Source organism: Sapajus apella, unplaced genomic scaffold, assembly GCF_009761245.1.
Source record: "Sapajus apella isolate SASKATOON/1434 unplaced genomic scaffold, GSC_monkey_1.0 scaffold38, whole genome shotgun sequence".
NCBI classification, from domain to species: Eukaryota; Metazoa; Chordata; class Mammalia; order Primates; family Cebidae; genus Sapajus; species Sapajus apella.
This window is the reverse complement of record NW_022436978.1, coordinates 1,451,630-1,477,518: the sequence shown is the minus strand read 5'-3', so window position 1 is coordinate 1,477,518 and position 25,889 is coordinate 1,451,630. Positions and strand designations below refer to the sequence as shown.

General features: G+C 54.2%; 2 protein-coding genes and 1 long non-coding RNA gene across 7 annotated transcripts in view; 1 reads left to right on the top strand and 2 right to left on the bottom strand.

Moving 5' to 3' along the window:
* The window catches only part of LOC116564710, a 15,693-nt gene extending 7,170 nt beyond the window's left edge, over window positions 1-8,523 (bottom strand). Inside the window, exons 1-2 of one of the 2 annotated variants that reach the window (XR_004275060.1) lie at window positions 8,431-8,523; window positions 7,912-8,126 (exon numbers count right to left, since the gene is read on the bottom strand). This is a non-coding gene — a long non-coding RNA (uncharacterized LOC116564710). Of the gene's footprint in view, window positions 1-3,609; window positions 3,649-7,911; window positions 8,127-8,430 lie in introns of those variants that run through there. The other variant, XR_004275061.1, reaches the window with a different exon arrangement.
* PTH1R (parathyroid hormone 1 receptor) overlaps window positions 1-9,710 on the top strand; it is a 26,908-nt gene extending 17,198 nt beyond the window's left edge. For 2 of the 3 annotated variants that reach the window (XM_032297983.1, XM_032297980.1), the window contains exons 3-14: window positions 2,117-2,290; window positions 3,831-3,941; window positions 4,049-4,167; window positions 4,346-4,440; window positions 4,628-4,823; window positions 5,264-5,417; window positions 6,951-7,011; window positions 7,339-7,405; window positions 7,694-7,788; window positions 8,448-8,589; window positions 8,672-8,713; window positions 9,191-9,710. In XM_032297983.1, coding sequence (XP_032153874.1) covers window positions 2,117-2,290; window positions 3,831-3,941; window positions 4,049-4,167; window positions 4,346-4,440; window positions 4,628-4,823; window positions 5,264-5,417; window positions 6,951-7,011; window positions 7,339-7,405; window positions 7,694-7,788; window positions 8,448-8,589; window positions 8,672-8,713; window positions 9,191-9,577 — 1,643 coding nt within the window. In that variant the 3' untranslated portion in view covers window positions 9,578-9,710. The remainder of the gene's footprint in view (window positions 1-2,116; window positions 2,291-3,830; window positions 3,942-4,048; window positions 4,168-4,345; window positions 4,441-4,627; window positions 4,824-5,263; window positions 5,418-6,950; window positions 7,012-7,338; window positions 7,406-7,693; window positions 7,789-8,447; window positions 8,590-8,671; window positions 8,714-9,190) is intronic. The other variant, XM_032297981.1, reaches the window with a different exon arrangement.
* A 12,897-nt stretch (window positions 9,711-22,607) lies between these two features.
* The window catches only part of CCDC12 (coiled-coil domain containing 12), a 54,789-nt gene continuing 51,507 nt past the window's right edge, over window positions 22,608-25,889 (bottom strand). Inside the window, exons 5-6 of one of the 2 annotated variants that reach the window (XR_004275056.1) lie at window positions 25,437-25,513; window positions 22,608-25,340 (exon numbers count right to left, since the gene is read on the bottom strand). Coding sequence is in view for 1 of the 2 variants with exons in the window: in XM_032297978.1 (XP_032153869.1) it covers window positions 25,258-25,340; window positions 25,437-25,513 (160 nt within the window). In the remaining variant the exon portion in view is untranslated. The remainder of the gene's footprint in view (window positions 25,341-25,436; window positions 25,514-25,889) is intronic. The other variant, XM_032297978.1, reaches the window with a different exon arrangement.

Sequence of the window (25,889 nt, the reverse complement as noted above, 5' to 3'; positions counted from 1 at the left end):
GAGTTTCGCTCTTGTTACCCAGGCTGGAGTGCAATGGTGCGATCTCGGCTCACCGCAACCTCCGCCTCCTGGGTTCAGGCAATTCTCCTGCCTCAGCCTCCTGAGTAGCTGGGATTACAGGCACGCGCCACCATGCCCAGCTAATTTTTTGTATTTTTAGTAGAGACGGGGTTTCATCATGTTGACCAGGATGGTCTAGATCTCTTGACCTCGTGATCCACCCGCCTTGGCCTCCCAAAGTGCTGGGATTACAGGCTTGAGCCACCGCGCCTGGCGCTTGTCCTAAATCTTAAGCTCAGGTCCCTGTGTTGTCTGCCACTAGCGCTCAGCTGTCAGGTTAATCTCATCAACCCAAGAGGCCAGCTGACTGATGGAGGGGGCAGCTTCCTCCCCTGACGAGCCCTTAGGGCTCTGCAGGGGTCAAGTCTGGTGCGCGCCCAGAACACAAGCACACAATGACACACACACTCTGTGGCACATGGGTTTTGCTCACACTCACAGAGACTCACATGGTCTCTGCCGTCACAGCCCCACCCATGCTGGCCCTAACAGTGGCTCCCAGTTGCATCGTGATCTGGGGGGTCAGGTGGGCCCCCTCACTCGGGTCCTGAACCCAGCCCCTCTTCTTAGTTGTGGAAGCTTGGAGGGTGCCGGTCTTTGCCCCTCCCCATCCGCCATGGAGCCTCTCTCTTCCTACTTTACCCTGTCTTGCTCCCCGCATCCCCACACTGATGGCCGAGGGTGGAGGCAGGAAAATAAGCGCAGTCATTCTCATCCCAGTCCTGGCTGCCTGGACTCAGCTTCCTATCATTGCCACAGACCCGACATGGGAGGGCGAGGGGGCCCTAGCTTGGGCTGTGGCTGAAGGAATGCAAATCAGAAATGAGGAAGACTTGACGGGCGCGGTGGCTCACGCCTGTAATCCCAGCACTTTGGGAGGCCGAGGCAGGTGGATCACGAGGTCAAGAGATCGAGACCATCCTGGTCAACATGGTGAAACCCCGTCTCTACTAAAAATACAAAAAATTAGCTGGGCATGGTGGCGCGTGCTTGTAATCCCAGCTACTCAGGAGGCTGAGGCAGGAGAATTGCCTGAGCCCAGGAGGCGGAGGTTGCGGTGAGCCGAGATCGCGCCATTGCACTCCAGCAGCCTGGGTAACAAGAGCGAAACTCAGTCTCAAAAAAAAAAAAAAAGAAAGAAATGAAGAAGACTTTGTGACTGGGAAGAAAGACCTCTCCAGCCTGGGCAACATAGTGAGACCCCAACTCTACAAAAAAATTTAAAAATTAGCCAGGTGTGGTGGTGCACACCTGTAGTCCCGGCTACAGGTGAGGCTGAGGTGGGAGGATCGCTTGAGCACAGCAGTTCGAGGCTGCAGTGATTCATGATCACATCACTGCACTCCAGGCAGGGCCACTGTGGAAGCTGTGAACCACATATTCAACGTCCAGGGAAGGGGATGGGGTGGACTTCTCTGTCCATTCTTTTTTTTTTTTCTTTTTTAAAATTTTTGATTTTTTTTTTTTTTAAAGATGGGGTTTCACCATATTGGTCAGGCTGGTTCTTGAACTTCTGACCTCAGGTGATCCGCCCGCCTCAGCCTCCCAAAGTGCTAGGATTACAGGCGTGAGCCGCCGCGCCTGGCCTCTGTCCACTCTTGACTGTACCACCTTGCTCTCCTCTTCTCACCACCAGCTTCTTTACCTGCACAGCACTCAGGCCAGACTTCATTTTCGCTGTGCGATCTGCCCATTGACACCTCCGCCCCATCTGTCTGCTTTCACCATGCGCCCCCTGGTGGGGTCTTCACTGCTGCGTGGCCCTGGCCCCCACTCCCGAGTCCTGGGTGGGAGGATCCCCCTCTGCCGTCTTACTCACGTTTAGTGCTCACCTCACTAGCTGACCCTGCTCTCCCATGGTGTTCACTCCCATTCCAACCCTGGGGGGCAATCTCCACATCCTCTTATTACTTTACCTGGCAAGCACTTTACACTTTGTTAAATGCCTCCTCACCCATTGTCTCAGATCTCCCAACAGCATGGGTGTCAGCAGGGCAGGAGAAAACTACCCATTGTACAAAGGGGGAGTCTGAGTGCCCCGGGTCTCCTGTTGTAGCACAGCTGACAGCCATCATTCCTATCCTGGTTTTTCCAGCCGACATAATGGAATCAGACAAGGGATGGACATCTGCGTCCACATCAGGGAAGCCCAGGAAAGATAAGACATCTGGGAAGCTCTACCCCGAATCTGAGGAGGACAAGGAGGCACCCACTGGCAGCAGGCACCGAGGTATGTCTCTATTTCCATGCATCCAGCTGGCATGGCCTTGGACCTGCGCACCCCACTGCACTGTCCCTGTCATGTGAGCTCATGCTTCTTGGCTCTTGTAGAAAATAAAAGACTGCAGCCCCATCCCCAGGCAAGGGGCTGGGAGAAGAAAGAGTCTGATGGGAAGGAAGGGGAGTGGATGGCTCAGGCCTCAAAGAGAGATGAACAGAGAACTCACCCAAAACCACACCAAGAGTGGACCTAGGGCCACAGCCCCACCCATGGAGATGACAGAGAACCCTGAGGGACAGAGAGGCAGGGAGACAGACACAAAGACACAGAGATAGTGGCACATAGAGAGAGACAGGGAGAGACAGAAAGGGAGGGAGAGACAGTCACAGAGACAGAGGGGACCAGGAGGCACACCCTGAAGTCTGGGGCTCAGTGTGTCCGAGGAGGCACATGGGGACACACAGTGGGGAGGGCCACAGAAATAGAGCAGGAGAGGAGGGCAGTGGCAGAGGGTGGGGCCAGAGGCAGTGGGACAAGGAGGGAAGGCGATGAGGAGAGGCAGACACAGAGCCCAGGCTTTGGCCACAGGGCCGGTTTGAACCGGCCGGGTGGGCAGCGGATTCCAGATGGGCCACATCTGGGAGGCTGTGGTCACCCTGTGTCTCCCTGGGGACCAGAGGGAATTGTGGGCCTGGCTGGGTGGGGCTGGGAATATGGCGCCCAGGACAGAGAGCCTTTCACCAAGCCAGGGTGGGTCCAGCCATCAAGGCAGCCTTCCAGGGTGGCTGGAGAGTCCTGTGGTTGGAGCCCTACAGAGGGGGAGAAGGGGGCTGCAAGCTGGGAGTGGAATGTGGAAGATCCAGAGGCTAGGGACCCTCCAAGGTCACTTAGCCTCCCTGCAGTGAGGCTGGGGCTCCAAAGTGGGTTGTCACCCTGCTTTGAATGCCACCATGAGCACTTAGATTTGGGGAATCATATCTCCTCCCCAGCAGTGGCCATGCGAGACTCACAGCAGGTACTCAGGGTGGGCACTGGGTGGTGGAAGCATGGGCCAATGTGGTTAATCCCAACTTCCCAATAAGGAAATGGAAATAGAAAGACTGGGACACCTGCGTGGGGTCAGCAGCTCTTTGGAGTCCAGCTGGCACTAGAAACCAGGCCTCCTGCCTCCTGTCCATGGTCCCAGGAGAGGGGCACACAGGGAGCCTCCCAGCTGAGGGAGTGTTAGTCTGGGTACTTGCCCTTCTTCAGGGACACCAGGAAGGTGCTTCCGAGAGCAGTTGAAGAGGGCAGGGCCCTGTGCCGAATGACCTCAGCAAGTCGCCTACCTCTCTTGGCCTCTGGCAGCCTATCTGGAAAATGGGCCACATGGATGCAGGGCACAGAAATATGGTTTCTCCAGAATGCTCCAAAGTCTCAATTTTCCTGTCCTGGGGCACACCTGTTCCTGCAGGAACCAATAACAACAGATGTGTTCATCCCTCTGGGTCACTAACCATGACCCTGACACTCCCTTGGTATCCCCTACCCTGTCTGTCTCTGGGCCCAGGGCACCCCTGCCTGCCTGAATGGGACCATATCCTGTGCTGGCCGCTGGGGGCACCAGGTGAGGTGGTGGCTGTGCCCTGTCCCGACTACATTTATGACTTCAATCACAAAGGTGAGGCCTGCGGGAGGGGTGGGGATCACAGGGAGCCGAGACTTGGAGCTCAGGGCTTCAGGGGCTCCAGACCTCCCTACCTGCCCTGACCTCCCATGGACCTGCAGGCCATGCCTACCGACGCTGTGACCGAAATGGCAGCTGGGAGCTGGTGCCTGGGCACAACAGGACGTGGGCCAACTACAGCGAGTGTGTCAAATTTCTCACCAATGAGACTCGTGAACGGGTGAGAGTCTTTCTCCTCCCCAACCTGATCTGGATAAATTCACTCCCATCCCACGGGTGACCCCTGACCCAGCCCTGACCTAACCTCGGTCCCTCGGGCAACCTTACCCTGGCCTCTTACTCTTACCCGGATGCTCGCCTTGGCTCCGGGGGATCTGACTGTGTCTCCCCCCGCACAGGAGGTGTTTGACCGCCTGGGCATGATCTACACTGTGGGCTACTCTGTGTCCCTGGCGTCCCTCACCGTAGCTGTGCTCATCCTGGCCTACTTTAGGTAGGCGGGGCGAGGGCGGGGCGAGAGGCGGTGGGGCGTGGTCGGGGGGGCCGAGGTCTGATGCGACCCCCTCCCTGCACCCGTCACCCCTGGCGGGCGTCCCTACCTACTGCGAACAGCCCAGCTTCCTGCCCACCTGCCGCGCGTGCCCGTGCCCCCACCCACGGTGATGTCGCGCGCCCCGCAGGCGGCTGCACTGCACGCGCAACTACATCCACATGCACCTGTTCCTGTCCTTCATGCTGCGCGCCGTGAGCATCTTCGTCAAGGACGCGGTGCTCTACTCGGGCGCCACCCTCGATGAGGCTGAGCGCCTCACCGAGGAGGAGCTGCGAGCCATCGCCCAGGCGCCCCCGCCGCCCGCCGCCGCCGCTGCCGGCTACGTGAGTGCCCGTCCGCCCGCCCGCTCCCGGTGCCGCTGCTGGCCTGGTGGGGCGCCGCCCCTGCCCTCCAGCCTGGCCCTCGCCCTGCCAGTCTCCTGCCGGCGCCACTAGCTTCAGCCACTCAAACCCGTCTCACAAAGGTCCCTCACGACCCTCAGCTCTGCCGCCAGCCCTGCTGCCAAGGGCTCCGAGTCTCCAGACGCCCCGAGCTGCCATCAAGGCTCCTGCCTCAACCTAGTCTCCCCAGCCACTCCGCCTCTTCACTTGCCTCCTGCCCCTGAAACCTCACCCCGCTGAGAGAGCTACCCCAGCAGAGCCTGCCCCTTCCTGGCCTGCTGGGCCAGCACCACTTGTCCCCTCCCACCGCCCCAGCCCCCAGCCCAGCCCGGACTTCCTGGAGGCAGGCCCTGCCCTCTGGCTAACACCAGCTGGTCTCCTAGGCGGGCTGCAGGGTGGCTGTGACCTTCTTCCTTTACTTCCTGGCCACCAACTACTACTGGCTTCTGGTGGAGGGGCTGTACCTGCACAGCCTCATCTTCATGGCCTTCTTCTCGGAGAAGAAGTACCTGCGGGGCTTCACGGTCTTCGGCTGGGGTACGCGGGCACAGTGGGCAGTGAGGCAAAATGGGTGGACTGTGGGCGGCAGGGAGAGGGCAGCCCCTGGGGGGAGGCGCCACACAGCACATCCCACCCCAGGTGGAACACCAGGAGAGAGGCCTGCCGCCCTTCTGTGACTCTGACCCTGTTCCAGGCTCGGAACAGGACTTGCCAGCAGTCAGGTTCACCTGGGGTCAGATTCACCTGAAGTTGAGGCTCAGCCCAGGAGAAGGGGAGGAGGAACCATTAGGCCAAGATTCAGCTCAGGATCAGAGTAGGATATTGGGTCAGAGGTCAGCCTGGGGCTGGAATTGGGATCTGGGACCCTTGCTCCACCCTGAGCCTCATAGACTGGGCCAGCATCCATTACCCCACCAGTCGCCCTGATGGGATGGGGTGGGGGACTGCCCACACCATTGCCAGCCTCAGCAGGCCTGCGGGGTCCATGACCCAGAGCCGTGGGCCCGGCCCCTCAGCATCGCCTGGGCTTCACAGCCCCTCTGCAGAATGGGTTGCTAGAGCCGAGCATTCCTCCCAGCCCCCCACTGGCTCTGGGATCCAGTTACCGATAATTGTCCATTATTGTTGGCAGCTGCAGAGCTTGGCTGGGCTCCGGGGCAACTGGCCAGACTGCAGAGGGGTGGGCCGGGTGGCTGGAGCCCTCTCCGCACTCAGCACCCAGAGGCCCACAGGTCCACAGGCACTGCCTTCCTTCCCCTTGGCATACATCCTGACCCTGACCTCACCATGAAAAGCCCCAGAGTTGAGGAGACCTGGGCCCAGTCCCAGAAACTAATGCAGGCTCTGGGGCTGGGAGGTGTCTGAGTGGGCTGGAGACATGCAGATTGGGAATGCATAGAACCTGGGGGCACAGGAATGTCACAGCTCTTCTTCCTGCCATAAATCCAGGTCACGCCCTGTCCCTCCAAGGGTGCACCAGGCCTAGAATCAAGTTGGTGATGTGTGGTGGGGAGGGCCTGGGGCTCCCTTCCCAGAAGCACAGCTCACTCAGAGATACCATGTGCCCCTTGAGATGGCACAGGCCAGGACACACTGACTTCCCTGTGGCCTCTGCTTGGGACAAAACCTCCCACCCCATCCAGTCTCACCCATGAGGGCTAGGACCTTTCAAACCAGGGGTGCTGTGCTGGGGCAAAAATAATGCAGATAATCGGCCCCCTCCCCATGGGAGCTGCAAGTCCAAAGCAGCGCCCACTGCAGGGGAGTGGACAGCGCATGGTCAGTTAGTGATACCTTATTATTACATTACACCGTGTACCCCACCTGTGTGCATATGACACGGAGCCAAGATGGGGACAGGCTGAGCTGGGTTTTGAGGGCTGGAGCCCCAAGGAGAGGCTGTTAAGGCAGCACACTCCAGAGTGTGGCTCTGTCCCCAAGTGGCCCAGGTGCCCAGGGGGAGGGGGTCAGGGCAATGGTGGGGTAAGCTGGGCGTTATAAAGGATGAGGGAGGGTGACCTTGTGGACAGCAGCCACAGCCCCGCACACTGTCCCCCTCTATGCCCGCAGGTCTGCCCGCTGTCTTCGTGGCTGTGTGGGTCAGTGTCAGAGCTACCCTGGCCAACACCGGGTAGGTCCAGGTGGAGAAGGGGCCCAGGCAAGAAGCCCCCTGGGTCCCTTTTCTTCCAGGAAGCATGTGAGAGGGCCTCCTGTACCCTGGCCTCAAATGGCCCAGCCTCAGGGGTTCTCAGTCCAGCCTCCAGCCAGGGCCCCCCTCAGGGTCATAGGAGGCTAATTCCAAAGAGGCCTGTGAGGGCGGCCTCAGGCCTGGCCACACCCAACCCCCCTGCCCTGCGTCCTCAACAGCAAATGTCAGACCAGATCAACTCTGGGCCTCTGCGGGAAGGCTCAGGATGGGCACGGGCAGGATGGGCGCTAACGCCTCAACCTCCCCCAGGTGCTGGGACTTGAGCTCCGGCAACAAAAAGTGGATCATCCAGGTGCCCATCCTTGCCTCCATTGTGGTGAGTGGGGTCGGGGGGAGGCTGCTGGCCACAGGGGTGGGTGGGATATGGCCTGGGCCCCAGGGACCAGCCCCTGACAGTGACCTAGGAGGCTTCCCTGGACCCTGGTGTCAGAGCCACAGAGGCCAGAGGACCAGCCGATCCACACTCCAGCCCAGAAAGGAAAACCAAGGGCCCAGAGATGCAGTGACAGAGTAGAGCCTGTGGCCACGGCCACCAGGTCTTGCCTGCCCCCCTCCCACTCCCTGCTAGGGTGCAGTCTCCAGACGCAGCCCCTCACTCCCACAGCTCAACTTCATCCTCTTCATCAATATTGTCCGGGTGCTCGCCACCAAGCTGCGGGAGACCAACGCCGGCCGGTGTGACACGCGGCAGCAGTACCGGTGAGCCCACCCTGCCTGCCATGCCCTGGCTCCCCAGGGGTCACTGAGTCCCGGTACCATGTACCCCAGGAAGGACAGGCCTGGGGCAAGGGAAAGACCCAGCGTCTGACTGTCCCCACTCACTTGGCCAGCCCCAGGCCCCGGCCTGCCCAGCATTGATGGGAGGCCCTAGGGCTACCCAAGGCCAGCTGTCTCCCGCTTGGTACCAGGCCCCGCACTAGAGTCTGCGAGGGTGGGACGAACTTGAACATCTCCTCAAAGAGGTGGTTGTGGGGAGTCTGAGGAGCAGGAGCAGGTAGAGCGTGGGTGGCCCAGGAAGGTCGCAGCTCAGCTGAAACCTGAGGAGTGGGCCATGGGATAGTGAGGTAGAGCCGTGGAGGGGAGTGCGTGCCAGCTGAGGGCTCGGCAGGTGTGAAGGGCCCGGGGCCTGGGAGACTGTCATTTGAGGTGCACTCTGGGACACCGCTGAGGACCAAGGGGCCCTATTAGCACTTGGCTAGGAGAGCAGCCAGCAGGTAAACTGGGCTGTCCTCCCATGGTGACCGGAGTCCTGGGCTCCTTTGTGCTTCCGGAGCCTGGGGCTGGCAGGGCGGGGGGTGGCACGGTGCTTGTTGAAGGGGAAGGGGCTTGGCCCTGACCCACCTGCCCCACCGGCCCAGGAAGCTGCTCAAATCCACGCTGGTGCTCATGCCCCTCTTCGGCGTCCACTATATCGTCTTCATGGCCACACCGTACACCGAGGTCTCAGGGACGCTCTGGCAAGTCCAGATGCACTATGAGATGCTCTTCAACTCCTTCCAGGTGCGCAGTGCCGGCCCGGGCCTGGCTGAGGGTGGGAGGGGCGCTGGGGACAGGCCCTGATTCCAGCCACCTCTCTTCACAGGGATTTTTTGTCGCCATCATATACTGTTTCTGCAACGGCGAGGTAAGCAGGAGACAGTGTTGGCACAGGGCAGGGAGGGGCAGATGTCCCAGAGGCCTCCTCAAGGCCTGTCCCTCCATTCTCCCACCATGTCATTTCTTCCTTCCTCTAAGAACACCCCTGCGGACACGCTGAAAGCAGAGAAGTCTTGCCAGATGGTGTGAGCTCAGGGTGTGCTAGGATTTGGGGACTTTTCAGTCACTGGCATAGCCGTGTCTTCCCAGCCCCATGATTGAAATCTCTGCAACCCAGATTGGAGGACTCAGCCACCTTTGGGGCAATTCGAGTCTCGTAGATTCTGGATGTGTCAGTTGCCTGCAGCCAAGCACCCTGTTCTGAGGATGGGATTTCACTTGGCCTTAGAGTTTCCCAGGAGTCCCCTATTCCCGTTTTCATTCTGTGCTGGGTGTTCAGGGGCGCGGATGGGCCATCGCTGGGGTTGGGAGACACACCTGACTGCTGCGCCTCTACCACCCCAAGGTACAAGCTGAGATCAAGAAATCTTGGAGCCGCTGGACACTGGCACTGGACTTTAAGCGCAAGGCACGCAGCGGGAGCAGCAGCTACAGCTATGGCCCCATGGTGTCCCACACAAGTGTGACCAACGTCGGCCCCCGTGTGGGACTCGGCCTGCCCCTCAGCCCCCGCCTGCTGCCCGCTGCCACCACCAATGGCCACGCTCAGCTGCCTGGCCATGCCAAGCCAGGGGCCCCAGCCCTGGAGGCCCTCGAGACCACACCACCTGCCGTGGCTGCTCCCAAGGACGATGGGTTCCTCAACGGCTCCTGCTCAGGCCTGGACGAGGACGCCTCTGGGCCTGAGCGGCCACCCGCCCTGCTGCAGGAAGAGTGGGAGACAGTCATGTGACTGGGCCCAGGGGTGGGGCCTGCTGCCATGGTGGATGGACAGATGGACCAAAAGATGGGTGGTTGGATGGTTGCCCACTCAGGGCTGGGGCTGAGAGAAAAAACAGAGGAAAAAAAAGAAAAAGGAAAAGGAAGCGGTGTGTGGCTTCCTGTGGCCCAAACTGGGGACTCACTCCAAGGGGGGTGGGGCTGGGAGCCAGGGAGAGCTGAGGGAGCAGGGGAAGGGCCATGAGTCATGGAGGAGTCCTCAGGTCTAACTTCAGGAGGGGGAGGGCTCTCAGGCCTGTGGTATCATCCAGCAGAAAGGGCCCAGAGAGGCTGAAATCTGCAAGGGAAACACAGCAGCCAAGTGGACCCGTGTGGAATGTCCGGCCTCAGCCTCCCTCCACCACGGCTGCCAGCTGTGGAGCTGTTCTCCGTACTCGAACCTAGGCCCCATGGAGACCCAGGCTCCTCTAGGCCAACTCTTCTGCCTGCTGGCCACCCAGGGCTGTCGGCAGACCCCTCAGGTCCCTGGCCACACCCCCAGGCCTGCGGCCCTGCCACAGAGTGGACCTTTCCTGGCTGTCCCGGGGCCGTTCAGGGAGCCCTCCATGCGGGAGCCTCAGCATCCACTCCCGACCTGACGTGCCTCAGTGACTGAGGTTGCAGGAGGAGCACCAGGGCCAGCAGGTGAAGGGTGGGCTGGGTCCCTGCTCTGGCTCAGGACTTGTGGGGAGCCAGGTGTCCGAGCCCAGAGGGCCGGCTGGGCAGGGGCCTGCAAAATTGGACACATCCACTCACTATTCATCTGGTATAGTCACTAAGTGTCCTCATCTGACACCCACTTACCACCTTACTCCCCTCTCCCACTTTGGGCGTTCGTGGCCCCAGAGTGGCATAGAGCCCCTTGGCCCAACCCCTGAGGACTGACTGTATGGTGTGCCCACCCCAGGCTTCTTGCTCTGAAGACGGCCCTGCCTCCAGGCCGCTGCACGAGCCAGCCCTACCTTCCCATCTCCCGCTCAGCCCACCTTGCTCTTCTCCATGGACTCACCATCCAGCAGTGCCCCCCATCTCCAGCAGCCCACACACACCCTCTGAGGAATAGGGGAGGGGTCAGGAGGCCCAAGATAAAAAACTCAGGTGGGCGTTAGGTGGTGTGCGCACATGCTGAGCAGCCTCAGGCCCAGCCCTCCCTGCCCTGTCCAAGGGCCTGGCGTACCTGTGAAGCTCCATGCAGCGGGTAGGGGAGCATAGGCCAGTCTTGAAGGGCTGCTGAGCCAGGCTGGGAGCCACTGGAAGTTCAAGAGGGAGAGCAACAAAGTCTGAATGTTTTAAAAAGTCCCAACATTGAGGCGGGTGGATCAAGAGGTCAAGAGATCAAGACCATCCTGGTCAACATGGTGAAACTCTGTCTCTACTAAAAATACAAAAAATCAGCTGGGCATGGTGGTGCGTGCCTGTAATCCCAGCTACTCGGGAGGCTGAGGCAGGAGAATTGTTTGAACCCAGGAGGCGGAGGTTGCGGTGAACCGAGATCGTGCCATTGCACTCCAGCCTGGGTAATAAGAGCGAAACTCCATCTCATAAAAAAAATAAATAAATAAAATAAAAATAAAAATAATAAAAAATCCCCACATCCATGTGGAGACCAGAGGAGGCTGCACAGGGGTTGGGGAAGAGGTGGCCTGGCAGGGAGATGGTGACAGGGAGAGGGAGGGGCTGTTGTCAGGAAGGACCCTGCGTGAGGTGCTGGCTGGGGGAAGGAGACCTCAGCAGGGCGGACCCCCAACCTCCTCCCCAGGGATGTCCCATGCCGCTCTCCAAGGTCTGAACGGGAGGTTTCTGAATAAGCCCACGAGCCCCACTCACCCGGAAACATTCAGACTGGGCACCCCCCACAGGGCTGTGGCTTCCCTCTCAGGCTGAGTGCCCCCCAGGTGGAGGTGGGCTCTCCTCTCAGACTGGATTCCCTCTAGGACAGGGTTTGGCCTCTTCCTACAACCAGGGACCCCTGATCCCCACCCACATTCCAGGACAGGGTTGTGTCTCCCTGCTCAGCCTGAGTACCCCAAGGTCAGGGTCAAGCCTCTGTCTCAGATAGAGTGCTCCCCAGGGCAGAGGTGCACCGGTCCTCTGCCCTACTGGGTAACCTGGAGGACAGGGCTATCTCCCCCATTAGACTGGTCACCACCTTCCCTTGAGATGGAACTCCCCTCCAGATAGACTTGTCCTTCCCCTTTGAACTAACGCCCCCGGGGCATACTGGGTACCCCCACCTCAGGTTTGGTGTCCCCAGGCCAGGGCCAGGCCTCCCACACCAGCTGGTTGCCTCCTAGAGGAGGACTGCCCTCCCCCAAGGATATCTGCACCCAGGACAATGCCAGGCCTCCATCTTTGGACTGGGCACCATTTTCCCCTCCGTCTGCATGTCCAGGACAGGACTGGACCTCTCATCTCAGTCCAAGTCCCCTAGGCCAGGACCAGGTCTCCCCGTTTAGGCTAGGGGCCCCCAGGCCAGGGCTGGCCTCCATTTGCAGAGGCCTCCGAGCCCCACCTGGGCCATCCAGGTATTGGCAGCAGAAGTGGAGCGCTCAGCACACCTGGCAGGCAGGCAGGACCCTGTTTGCCTTGAGCAGGGGCTGGATCCAGGTGGTCACTTCTTCCTTCAAGGCCCCACAGCGAAGCCAAGCCACAGGGAACACGTAAACATCAGCAGAGCTGGGCAGGGCGTCAGCAGAGAGGAGGGCACCTGGAGACCCCAACTCCTCCGCCTCCTTGGCTATGGGATCCGGCACCTCTCAGGCAGCTCCAGACTCCTGAGGGCAGGCCAGTACAGTGGCCAGGTCCTGTTCCACCTGTCTTCAGCATGCGTACGGCCCCACCCATTGATGGCCTGTCTCCCTCAGCCCAGGCTTGCCAGAAGGATCGCTGAAGCCCCTTGGAAGGAATGGACTTCCTGGGGGCACTGGTCTAGCCCTGGAACACAGGCCCAGCCTCAAGGGGAAGCTAGTGGGTGCAAAGCTCCCAGCTTAGAATAGGGTCAGGCTCTGCCACCCCCCCATCTGCCAGCCCCTTTCAAGAGCAAGGACTGAGCTAGGCCCCACGTCCCTGGAGTGGGTGGGCTGTGAGGGTCCACACTCTTCAGCCCTCACCCTAGGAGGTGGCCAGAGGGAGCGTGGACAGACAGGCAAGGGCGCTGAGTTCTCTGGAGGTTCAAGAGGGACATGACCCTGCCCCTCCCTCCGTGGGGTCTTCGAGGACACAGCCCTGGTCTGGGGGTCTGAGGGGACATGGACCTATCCTGGGGATCTGAGAGTGCACTGGCTCTGCGTGGACTGTGAGAAGAGCCATCTGGCTGTGGGGGCCCGTTGGGGGGGGGCTGGGGTAAGGGGGTGCAGCTCCCTGCCCCTGGTGCCTCCTCAGCCAATGCCAAGAGAATGATCCCACCCTGACGCTGCCATGGCCAACTGAAACAAACCTTGCCTGAGGGGACGGGTCCCACTGGCTGGGAGGGACAGAGGAGGAAGGGACTCCAAAGCTGGGCAGGGGCCTGAACCCTGGCTGGCTCCGGGTGTGTGCTGTGTGGCACTGGGCAAGCCACCTTCCCTCTCTGAGCCTCAGCTTCTCCTCACTGGTCAGACCCCTGAATGGGTTCAGGATCCCACTCTGCTCCTCAACAGGCTCCCAGGCCTGGACAAGCGAAGGAACAGGACCCCAATCCTTCCCTCAGGACCTCCCCCTGACTGGCTCCCTCACTCTTCAGTGCCACGGTGCCACGGGCAAGCAGGCAGTGGAGGCCAGGTGAGGGTGGATTCTTCTTGCACCAGCATTTTTAACAAGCAGGGGCAGCCTTGGCATGGACCACACACTGGCCCTTGCCTGGAGGCCGCAGTCAGACTACCTGTCCCCAACAAACTCTTGTCCATGCATCGGCAAGAGAGGGGGGCACGCTGGGTGTCATTCTCCATGTGCGAGCGTTCGTATGTGGGCACTACATGTGTATTTCTTCATATTTGTGTACAGAGTGTCTGTCAATGTGTCCATCTGTGTGTCTGTGCTTCTGTTTGTGTACTTGTGTGTGTATGTGTGGCCATGTGTGTTTCTATGTGTATGTGTCTGGATATGCCTGTATGTGCATTTGTATGTGTCTGTGTCTTCTGGCATGTCTGTGTGTGATTGTATGTGTGTGCACCAGTCTGTGTGTATTTTTGTATGTGGCTGTGTATTTGTATATTTGTGTATTTCTGTGTGTATGCATGTCTATTTGTGTGTGTACGTCTATTTGTATATGTGTGTCTGTTATGTCTGTGTATGTGTGTGCACCTATGTTTCACTGTTGGTGTATGTCTGTTTATCTGTGTGTATTTCTGTTTATCTGTGTGTATTTAAATGAGTGTATTTGTGTATGTCTGTGTATTTGTGTGTGTATCTGTGTGTATATATCTGTGTGTCTGTATATTTGTGTATGTCTGTGTATTAGTATGTGTCTGTGTGTATTTGTGTCTATTTGTATGTGTCTGTGTATTTGTGTATGTCTGTGTGTGTGTCTATTTGTGTGTGTGTGTGGACTCGTGGTCTGAGAACGCCGCCTGGGGGTGGAATTTGGCTCACAGAATGTTTGGTTTGGCACTCACAGTATTTTCAACATCTTGAGCCAACATTTAAAAATCAGGATATTTCACATAAAAATTCAGCTTTCCAACTTCTCTTAAAAATTCAGAAGCCCTGGCAGCCCTGGGCCTGCGTTCCCGTGAGGCCACGCTCCTCCCGAGCTGTGCGGGGCCGGCCTCCTCCGTGCCCTCCACAGCCTCGCCCGCGTGTCTCGCCCACTAGCGTCTCGAGGATGGCAGAGTGTGCGAACCCAGTGTGTGTCACAACTGAGTGTGAGCCTGGCTGTCAGGGAATGTGTGCATGAGTGGGGTCTGAGTGCATGTGTGTGCATGTGCACAAGTCTGCGTATGAGGCAGATCTGAGTGTGTGCAGTACGTGTGAATGCCTGCATGTGTGCATGCGTGTGTGAAGAGTCTGCGTGGGGGAACACATGTGTAAAGGTATGAGTGTGCACGTGTGTGTGCAGGGGAGTGGCCATATTTGTGGCTGTGTGGAGTGTGTGGGCCACAGTGGGCTGGCACGCTCTGCAAGGGGCCTCTTCCGGCCTTTGAGGGGGAATTGGATTCCCGGCTTCTGGCTGGGCCGCCTTGCAGGATTTATTTCTGTCTCAGTGCCCACTGGAGGCCTGAGTAATGGGAACATTTAAAGAAAACCAGTAAATACATACAGAAGGGGCAGGCTGGCTGGGAAACTCAGCCCAGACACCCCTGCCCAGCTCACAGCTGCCAGAGCCCCAGGGCAGGCCAGAGCCCAGGAAGAAAGGAGTCCCTGCATGTGGCAGCACCCCGTCACTCTGTGGGGTGCCCACTGCTACCCCTGCAGGCCCCCACCACCTGGATGGATGGTCCCTGGATCAACACTGGGCATCTTGAGAGCTTGCTTGGCTCTGAGCAGCAGTTCAGGAGGTTCAGAGCATGCCAGCTCTGGGATCTGACCCTCCAGGGGTGCCCTTGCCCAGCCAGGCTCCAGGCATTCTGCCCACACACACACCCTGCACATGCAGACACACTCACAGTCCAAGACGGGGAGAGGCTGTGATGACTTGGCAGGGCTGGGTGGACACTCGAGATACCCACCTGGACCTCACACACCCGGCAGTGCCTGGAACCTCCTCTCCCAGGACGCGGCCCCCACTGTTCTGGGTGTCTCAGGCCTGACTCATCCCCACTCTGAATTGTCTCTGATGAGCGTCACTTACAAATGACATAGACCTTACAGGAAAAGACAGGAATGCTTCCTGCGGTGGGGTGACCTGCTTTACAGAAGATCCGCTGCTGGCAGGGGCTGTGTCAACCAACGTGCCCCATCAGGGACCCCATCGGGGATCTCCTGCTGCCCCCCAGTGGCCATGGGAGGACACTGGGGAAATAAAAGTCATCACTGCATGGAGCTGCTCATCCGTCCCTCTTGGCTGGGTGGACCCTCACGGCCCCAGGCGGTTCTCAGCCAGACGGTTCTGGGGAAGCAAGGCCTTTCAGACTGCTCTGAGGGAAGGGGCTTGGCTCCCAGCACAGATATGGAGACCACCTGGAAGGTCAGGTCCTCAAAGGCAGAGCCATCGTCACAGCTGCATCCCCAGGTGCTGTACCCAGCGTGACGTGGGTCCCTGGGAAGCACCCTGTACTAATGGCCGACTCCCCAGGCTCCTGGAGGGTGGGCAGTGCTGTAGCAAGCCCTGGGCCTGGCTCAGAGACCCATGGAGAGGCCGCCTGAAAGGAGCAGGTATCTCACATGTTGAAGCCTCAAAGGCAGTCATGGGCTTGGGATTAAGGATGGAAATAGTTCTCCCTTGTGACTTCAGGGGCTGTGCGTATCTCTGATCCCAAGCCCATAGTTCCTCACTCTGGTTACAAGGCCCTGTCCTGGCTGGTGGCCTGCCTCGCCCCTGGCTCTGCAAGCCCAGGTGGGACTTCCTCCCAGCCCTCTTGCTGCCTCCCCAGCAAGAGAGAACCCAGAGGCCCCACACCTGGGTCTTTGGGTCAGCAGGCCTTGTTCTCCTGTCCTCTTCTGGGGAAGGGGCATCATGCTGCTGTGGAACACCCCAGGCCTGACACATCTCCCAAGATGAAGAGGCCAGATGTCCTAGAGAACCCCAACCTGGAGGGACCTGAACACTGCAAGGCTGGTTAGGGCTGTCCTGGAGAAGTGACTGGGCAGTGATGGGCCAGGCAGTGGCAGGTACACCGGGGCTCCATCCACAGTGATGGGCACTGGCCCCGGCCCGCACTGGCCCATCTTAAAACCGGAAGGGCTTGCGACAAAGGGGCTGCCAGGGCGTCAGGGTGCCCTCCCCACCTAGCCCTCCAACTGATGTCAGGGCTGACACTTTTTTTCTTTACCAAATTCTCAGGGGATTATGAATCACTGAGACTAATTCTGAATTACCCTGGTCTTCCCCAATACTGTGGTCCAGACCCCAGAATGTTTGTTTTTTAAATGCAGAAAGCATACTTTTAAAAAACACACATTTTAGTAACATGTTTTACCAGTTTCTTTGCTCACCACCTGTATTTTTAACCTTTTTATTTTGAAATACAGATTCATAGGAAGTTTGGTTTTGTTGATAGAGTCTTACTCTGTCACCCAGACTGGAGTGCAGTGGCGCCATCTCACCTCCCTGCAACCTCTACTTCTGGATTAAAGCGATTCTCCTATCTCAGCCTCCCAAAAAGCTGAGATTACAGGCGTGCACCACCATGCCTAGCTAATTTTTGTATTTTTAGCAGAGACGGTGTTTCACCATGTTGGCCAGGCTAGTCTTGAACTCCTGACCTCAGGTGATCCACCCACCTCAGCCTCCCAAAGTGCTAGGATTACAGGCATGAGCCACCACACCCGGCCGATAGGAAGTTTAAAAGCACAGAGAGGTCTTGTGTACCATTCGCCCAGCTTCCGCCTGGTTATAGCTTCTATAGCTGTAGTACAATATCGAAACCAGGAACTGGACATTGGTGCAGTGTACAGTTCTATCCCATTTCATCAGGTGCGTAGATACAGGTCACCACCACCACAATCAAGATACACAGAACTATTCCATCACAACCATTCCACAGAGCTCCTTGGAGCCGCCCCCTTTACAGTCACCTGTCCCCACCATCACTAACCCCTGGCAACCACTAATCTGTTCCCCATCTCTGTAACTGTGTCCCTGTAAGAATGTTGCAGAAGTGGAACCATATAGTATGTGACCATTTGATACCTATTGTTTTCACTCACCATTAACACCCTTGAGATCGATCCAAGCTGTGGCAGGCATCATCAGTACTTAGTCCTATTTTATGGCTGAGTTGTATTCCATGGTACGGATGTACCACAGGTTAACCTGTCCCCTACCGAAAAGACATGTTTTCCGTAGCTTTTGGCAACCTACAAATAAAGCTGCTCCGAACATCTGTATATGCGTTTTTGTGTAAACATTTGTTATTTCTCTGGGATAAACGCCCAGGAGCACGACTAATGGGCTATATAAGTGTGTGTAAAGTTTTTAGAGAAATGGCCAAACTACTTTCCAGAGTGGCTGCTCCATTTTACATTCCCACCTGATTCTCATGTATGAGATTCAATTTTTCCACTTTCTTGTGTTTATCACTATTTTTATTTGTTCAAATAAGTGTGTAAAGATACTGTAATCTTTGTTAGTATTTCCTTAACGGCTCATGATGTTGAACATCTTTCATGTACTTATTTGCCATTTGTATATCCTCTTCAGTGAAATATTTATGTTTTTTGTCCACTATTTTTTTTTCTTACTGTTGAGTTTTGGGAGTTCTTTATATATTCAAGTTATGAGTCCTTTATCAGATATTTGGTTTGCAAATATTTTGTTTGCAGCTTTTCATTTTCTTAACAGGGTCTTTGTTGGAGCAAAAACTTTTAAGTTAAATGTATCAACTTTTTTCTTTATGGATCTCAGGTCTAAGAACTCTTGACCCAGCTGTAGGTCCTGAAGGTTTTCTTGATCACTTCGAAAATTTCATAGCTTTATATTTTACATTTAAATCCATGGTACAGTTTGAGTTAATTTTGTATAGGAGCTGAGGTTTGGGTTTTTGTTTTGTTTTGAATTTCCCATTGCTCCGGCACCATTTGTTGAAGACTATCCTTTCTCCATTCAGTTTGTTTTGCACCTTTGTCAAAAATCCGTTAGCCTGGGCAACAAAGCGAAGCCCCGTCTCTACAAAAAACATAAATATTAGCCAGGCGTGATGGTGTGCACCTGTAGTCCCAGTTACTCGGGAGGCTGAGGTGGAAGGATCGCTTGAGTCTGGGAGGTTGAGGCTGCAGAGAGCTGAGATCTTCCCACTGCACTCCAGCCTGGATAGAGTGAGACCCTGTCTCCAAAAAAAAAAAAAAAAAACACAGTCCTGATTACCATATCCACTCCCCACTCCCAGACTGGTTCTTCCTCAGCATCCCATCCTTTAGTTCTTTCAGCAAAGATCAGTGCATCATACACACTTACTGACATAAGCCTGGAAACATCTTCATGCCCCTACTTATGATAACTGAACAGACTTGACACTGGTTTTCTGAGCACTTAGGAAAACTTTATCTTCTGGTATCTACTGTTGATGAAAAGTGAAACTAATTCTTTGTAGGTAATCTTTTAACATTTTAACATGTAGCTTGTGTGATTTTTTTTTTTTTTAGCTTCGATGTTCTCATCCAGACCACTGTAGTGAAACTGCAGATGTAGTAAAACTGCTCTTGAAAAATATATATATATGCTGGGTGCCGTGGCTCATGCCTATAATCCCAGCACTTCGGGAGGCTGAGGCAGGAGGACTGCTTGAAGTCAGCTGGAGAGCAGCCTGGCCAAAATGGTAAAACTAAAAATACAGGAGAATTTGCCAGGCATGGTGGCACACACCTGTAGTCCCAGCTACTCGAGAGGCTGAGATTGAAGAACTGCGTGAGCCCGGGAGGCAGAGGTTGCAGTGAGCCGAGATCACACCACTGCACTCCAGCCTGGGTGTCAGAGAATCCATCTCAAAAAAATAAATAAAATAAAAATAAGCCTGTGTGTTGAAATACAGCATATACACCAAAGTGTATAAAAATGAATAAGTCTAGAGAATAAATTCCCTTCACTCAAGCCAAGAAAAACACACTGTCATTATCTCAAAGGGCCCCTCTCCAAAGCTAACTACAAGGCTGAAGTTGACGATCACCATCTTGCTCTTCTGCCCTGGCCCTACCACCTGCGTGTGTCCTTACATTGTCTCACTCTGCCTGTTCAGAATGTCACACAAATGGCTCATACTTTCTTCTGTGACTCACTTAATATCTATCCATTTGTAGCACATGGCTGTAGCTCTTCTCACAGCTATGGAACATTGCACTATAAGAACGACAACTTACCTATTACCACATTCTGGCTTTGATTTGGTGTTTGTGTGTGTGGACACATGTGCCCATGCCATCACCAAGAATGCTTCTACAAGCATTTCTCTCCTGCCTCCTAGTGTACATGTGCAACAGTTCTCGAGGGGAGTAAGAGTGGAACTGATGGGTCCCAGCGTGCAGGTGTTCAACTTTTCCAACGTGGTTACACATTTCACACTCCCACCGCTGTGGGTGGGAGGTCTCACTGCTCCACAGCAAGCCGACGTAGCTAATGACACCTCTGAAACTCTCCCTTGCCTGGCATCACTCCCACCACCTCCACGTTCTTTGGCTGATCCTGTGCTTGACATGGCTTTTCTAACCCCACCAATCTTTCTATTGGCTTCTGAGGCGGGGTCTCACTGTTGCCCATGCTGGAGCACAGTAGTGTGAGCAAAGCTCACTGCAACCTCCACCTCCCAGGCCCATTTCCCACCTCAGCCTCCCAAGTAGCTGGGACTACAGACACACACCACCGCACCTAATTTGTTTTTTTGTAGAAGATGGGGTTTCACCATGTTGCCCAGGCTGGTCTTGAACTCCTGAACTCAAGCAATCTGCCTGAGACTCAAGCAAACTCACCCTCCCTAAGTGCTGGGATTACAGGCATGAGCCACTGCACCCAGTTGGCTTTAGGTTTTTTAAAAACCCAGCAAACTGAGTTGAAAGAAAAAAAAAAAAGAAAGGAAGAAAAGCAGTCTAATACCTTGCCATTACTGACATATTTGGATTCAACTACTCAATCTACCTTTTCCCTCTGCTTTCCTTTGGATCGTTACTTCTCTTTCTGTTCTTTTTTCTCATCTCCTCTAAAAGTAGTACGCTGTGTTTCTACTCTTTTCAGGCTACCCTGAAATGTGGAAATGTCAGCCGGCCTGTTTCCCAGTCTTACCCCTCTTCCTGAGTGAGCTTCTTCAAGGACTGTAACCCTAACCACCTCCTACCTTTGAACTTATATACCACTGCTATGTATTCTAAATAGCCCTTGCTTTACCTCACAACACAGTTTTGTTTTATAAGGTCAGTGCTTATTTACATTTATACTTTCCAACTGGGATTGTGACCCCTCAGTCTGAAAATACCCTTTATGATTTTTTTTCAAAGAAGAATGTTTATTATTATTATTATTATTTTATTTATTTTTTTTTTTTTTGAGACGGAGTTTCACTCTTGTTACCCAGGCTGGAGTGCAATGGCGCGATCTCGGCTCACCGCAACCTCCGCCTCCTGGGTTCAGGCAATTCTCCTGCCTCAGCCTCCTGAGTAGCTGGGATTACTGGCACGCGCCACCATGCCCAGCTAATTTTTTGTATTTTTAGTAGAGACGGGGTTTCACCATGTTGACCAGGATGGTTTCGGTCTCTTGACCTTGTGATCCACCCGCCTCGGCCTCCCTAAGTACTGGGATTACAGGCTTGAGCCACCGCGCCCGGCCTATTATTTTTTTTAAACAGCTTTATATGTATACAGTTCGCCCACTAAAGGGTACAATTCAATGGCCCTTGGCATATTCAGCATATTCACAGACTTGTGCAACCACAATCACTTTTAGAACATTTTCATTACCCCAAAATAGATTTTTGTTTAGTGAGAATCTGCTGGTGACAGAATCCCTGACCTTGTGGGTCTAAAAAACATCTTAGGTCTGGTGCAGTGGCTCATGCCTGTAATCCCAGCACTTTGAGAGGCCGAGGTGGGCAGATCACTTGAGCTCAGGAGTTCAACATCACCCTAGGCAACATAGTGAGACCCCATCTCTATAAAAAACAAAAACCACGTCTCATCGTTAGTGAGTATGCAATTCTAGGATGACAATTTTCTCTCATTCCTGTTAACATTGGTTATAGCTGAGACATCTGCTGCTGTGTTGCTCCTTGAAAGGTAATATGTCTTTTCTCTCCAATTTTAAGATATTTTCTTGGTCTTTGTGCTCTTTAATGTTACCACAATGTCATTACGTATGTGGTAGTTTTAAAAGAAGTCCACAAATTCTTAGACGGTCCCCCCTTCAGGAAGTGGAACCTAATTCTTCTCCTTTAAGTGTGGGCTGGGTGTAGTGACTTGCTTCTAACAAATAGAATGTGGCAGAATATCACTTCTAAGACCAGATCATAAGATCTGAAGCCCAACACTCCTTCCTGCTTTGTCTTTTGGATTGCCACTCTGGGAAAGCCACCAGCCACGTCTTGAGAACACTCGGGCCGGTGAAGAAGTCCATGTGGCAAGGCACAGGGGCTTCCATTCAATAGCCCCACAAGTCATCTTGCAAACAGATCCTCCAGTCCCGGTCCAGCCTTCAGATGAGTGCAGCTTCACAACTGACCCCACGCTAGACCTACCCAGCTAAGCCACTCCTGATTCCTGGCCTACAAAAACTGAGGTAATAAGTGTTTATTACTTTAAGCCCCTGAGTTTTGGGTAATTTATGTGTAGCAATTGATGATTAATAAAAAGTGTGGTTTTTAAAGTAAATTTGCTGAGTTAGAATAAACATACGAAAAGTGCATAAAACATATGTATGCAGCTCAATGAATATTCATAAAGTAAAAATACCTAATCATCACCCAGATGAAGAAACAGAACATTTGGATGTATATTTTTTCCTATTAATCTGCTTGAGACTTGCTGGTCTTCCTGAATCTGTGAATTGGTGATTTTCAAAAGTTCTGGACGTTCTCAGCCACTGTTGTTAAACATTGCCTCTGCCTCATTTTCACTTTTTTTTTTTTCCTCCTGGAACTCCATCACCATCTTTTTTTTTTTTTTTTTTTTTTTGAGACGGAGTCTCGCTCTTGTTACCCAGGCTGGAGTGCAATGGCGTGATCTCGGCTCACCGCAACCTCCACCTCCTGGGTTCAGGCAATTCTCCTGCCTCAGCCTCCTGAGTAGCTGGGACTACAGGCACGCGCCACCATGCCCAGCTAATTTTTTGTATTTTTAGTAGAGACGGGGTTTCACCATGTTGACCAGGATGGTCTCGATCTCTTGACCTCGTGATCCACCCGCCTCGGCCTCCCAAAGTGCTGGGATTACAGGCTTGAGCCACCGCGCCCAGCAGGAACTCCATCACTTTATGTTGGATCTTTTCATTCTATTCTCCACGTCTCTCAATCTCTTGCTTTACATTACTGATCTGTTTATCTTGCTGGGCTGCATTTTGGAAAACTTCAGATCTAGTTTCCCATTCACTAATTGTTTCTTCACCTTTGTCTAATTCACAGATACAAGGATTTTAATTGCCATAATACATTATAGTGCTATATAGTCATTCCTTATCCATGGGGGGCATGTGCCAAGGCCCCCAGTGGATGCCTGAAATGGTGTCGAGTACTGAACCTTATATATACTGTTTTCTCTTACACATAAATACCTATGATAAAATTTAATTTATAAATTAGGCATAGTAACAAGTTAACAGTAACTGAGAAAACAATTATAACAATATACAGTAATTCAAGTTATAGGAATGTAGTCTCTTTCAAAGTATCTTATTGCTTAAGAAAAAAAAAAAGAAGTGGTTGGCCATTCTTTCTTCAAATACCTTCTTTCTCTGGTTTCCTTTTCTTGGAACTCCTGTCATCCACAGAACATGTATCAGTATGGCAAGGTTCTCAAGCCACCTTCCATCTTGCCATCTTTCTCTCTCACTGCCACCTTCTATGTGACCGTCTCAGCTCTAACTTCCCATTTACTAACCCTTTCTTGGACTTTAAGTTAATACTTAGCTCTCTACGAAGTTTCTTGTTTTAAGAGCTATATTCTTTCTTTCCAAGATTTCTAATCGGTTCTTTCTTATGTCTAATCTTTGTTCTTAAGGGTACCAGACCCTCTTTTATCTCTCTGATGCAAAAACAAATGCTCATTTTTAAAGCCTTTTAGGCTGTTACTATTTCAGTTTCCTTGGGTATAAATCCTCCCACTTGGGTTACTGGTCATTCTTTAAGACATGGATGTTCTCATGTATTTTGTAATTTTTGTTTGAGTGTTCACGATGCATGGTACTTTCTGTTTTTCCTTACAGGACAACATCCAGGGTCATAAAATCAGAAGCACACGTTTCGTTAGCTCTCGGGACTGTGGTACTGTTGGATAACCTTACTCTAGTCCCAGAGCTGGTGCTGAGTGGCAGCCTAGTTGCCAGTCACTGGGTATCCAAGTCCTTCCACTGCTGCAGACAAGCATCCTGTTTCCAATCGCAATCCCAGGAGATGCAGGGAGTCTTTTCACCCCTTTTTTCACAGGAAAAGAAGTCTGGCTTCAGTTTTACCAACTGGATAGAGGGAGCCTGGCTCCAGTCCTGCATGTACCCCTGGATCTAGGAAATACTGGAAAGGCTTCTGCCCCATGTGGGAGTCAGAGTCTTGGTCTTGTCTTACTACTCAGTGCAGAAGCTGGCTACCTACCACTTTAGCCCTCACCCACAGCTAGAAGTTTCTGTTCCTTTTCCACACAGGAATTACCTTCCAAGAATAGTTGCTAATTTTAACTTAAAGGGTTTTTCACTGGTTGTGTGAGTGTGCTTGTCTCTGTGTGCAAAAACCCACTCTGCCTCTATGACCAGAGTGCTTGGCACTGTCTGCCAGAAACGGGCCATTGTGTTTCTGGAATAGGAGAGGAAGAACACACTGAATGGCTTAGGGCAGAGGCAGGAGGCTCAAGGGGAAATCCCAAAGGAAACTCAAGGGTTTAACCATCCTGGAGGAGATGCAAGTCTAGTTGGCCACAAGTCCTACAGTCAGAGATGATAGCCAGCCAGTTACCCTGGAGAGTCTGCTCCACAGAAGAGGCTCATGTCCTAAAGCCAGAACCTTGGGGATCTAAAGTCCATGACCACACCTGAATCCCAGCCTACAATATCCCCGTCTCTAGCAGAATGGGCCACCCCTTCCATGCAAGGGCTCTGTCCCAAGAGAGCCGTAGTCTAGCTCTGACTGGTGGAGCAGGGAGAGGGGCTGCCTGGGGCTGGGCAGAGTGGGGAACACAGTGCCAGCAGCCTCAAATCTAGAGTTGCCCTGAGTTGGGGTTTGCCAAGGTCCACTCTCTCTCACACTGTGAGAAGACCCCAGAGAACCAGGGTGGGAGTCTCTCCAGCTACTCCACAGACTACTACAAGGCCTAGGCCTGGGGGAGGTCTTAAAAGAACTCTCTCAGACCCTGTCTCTATCACCCAAGGATCTTGAGATGACCACACTGACCATGGACTGGGCCAGGACTTGGACACAGAAGGCAGCACTGAGCGTTCCCCACCCCTCCAGCCTTAACATGCCCAGCCCAACACAGGGGTTATTCATACTAAGTACCACCTCTGCAGTCACCCTGTCGTGGAGCCCAAATCCATAGTACCCCCAGGCTGAGGAAATACATGACAGATTTCTGCCACACACAGGGGTTTTCTTGTCTATCTCCAGAGATTTTTTTTTTCCAAGTTCAACATGCATACATATATACAGACATATATACATACATATGTACAGACACAGGCACACCGAGAGTTGCTGCTGTTCTGCCTCCATTTAGAATGGCAGGGGCCACTCAGGAGACAAGTAGCTGACCTCACCCATGGGGGTTTCAGACTTGACAGGAAGGGAGTCTCTGCTCAGAAGCCAAACTGGAGGCGATGGCAAGCCTCACCCCGATCCCTGCCCAAGAACACCCCCTGCAGGACAGGCCTGACAGGCACGTGGCAGGGCAGGGCATGCCTCAATCGGAGTCACAGGCCTTCTGTTCGGTGGCAGCGTCCACTGCAGAGGCTAGGCTGTCTTCCTGACCTTTCAGTCTTTCACCTGGGATGGATGGCAGACAGAAGTGGTGGGGAGGGGCCCTGTGCTTGGGCCACCACCCAGAGGGCAGGACCCCACCTTGCCAGGCCCTGCACTTACGGATCAGCTCGGCGATGGCCCTCTGAGTCCTCTTTTTTAGTTTCTCCAGCTTCTTGGCCACATCTCTCTTGAGGTCCCTGGAGCAGGGAGGCAAAGAGAAGCAGACGGCTGAAGGCTGGTCTGGTGTGGTCTTGGGCCCCCTCCTCTCCTTTTGTGGCCCTGTGGCATTAGGAGTCATGCTTGGTTGCTTGAGGGGGCTGCCCTGGGGAAGAGGCCAGGACATTCCCCCTCTATACGCTCCGAAACCTAGCCCCAGCCATCCTTCCCTGTCCCACTGAGGCAGGGGGACTAGCACCACAGACCCACCCAACACAAGGGGCTGAAACAAGGCATGCAAAGATGGATGGTTTCTCAGGGACCCTCTCTTGGTCTGGTCCTCTGGTCACTATAGGGGGTGACTTGCTCTGGCCCACTGTGGGCCCTGCTCCTCCTCCAGCCACAGGCCCAGCACCT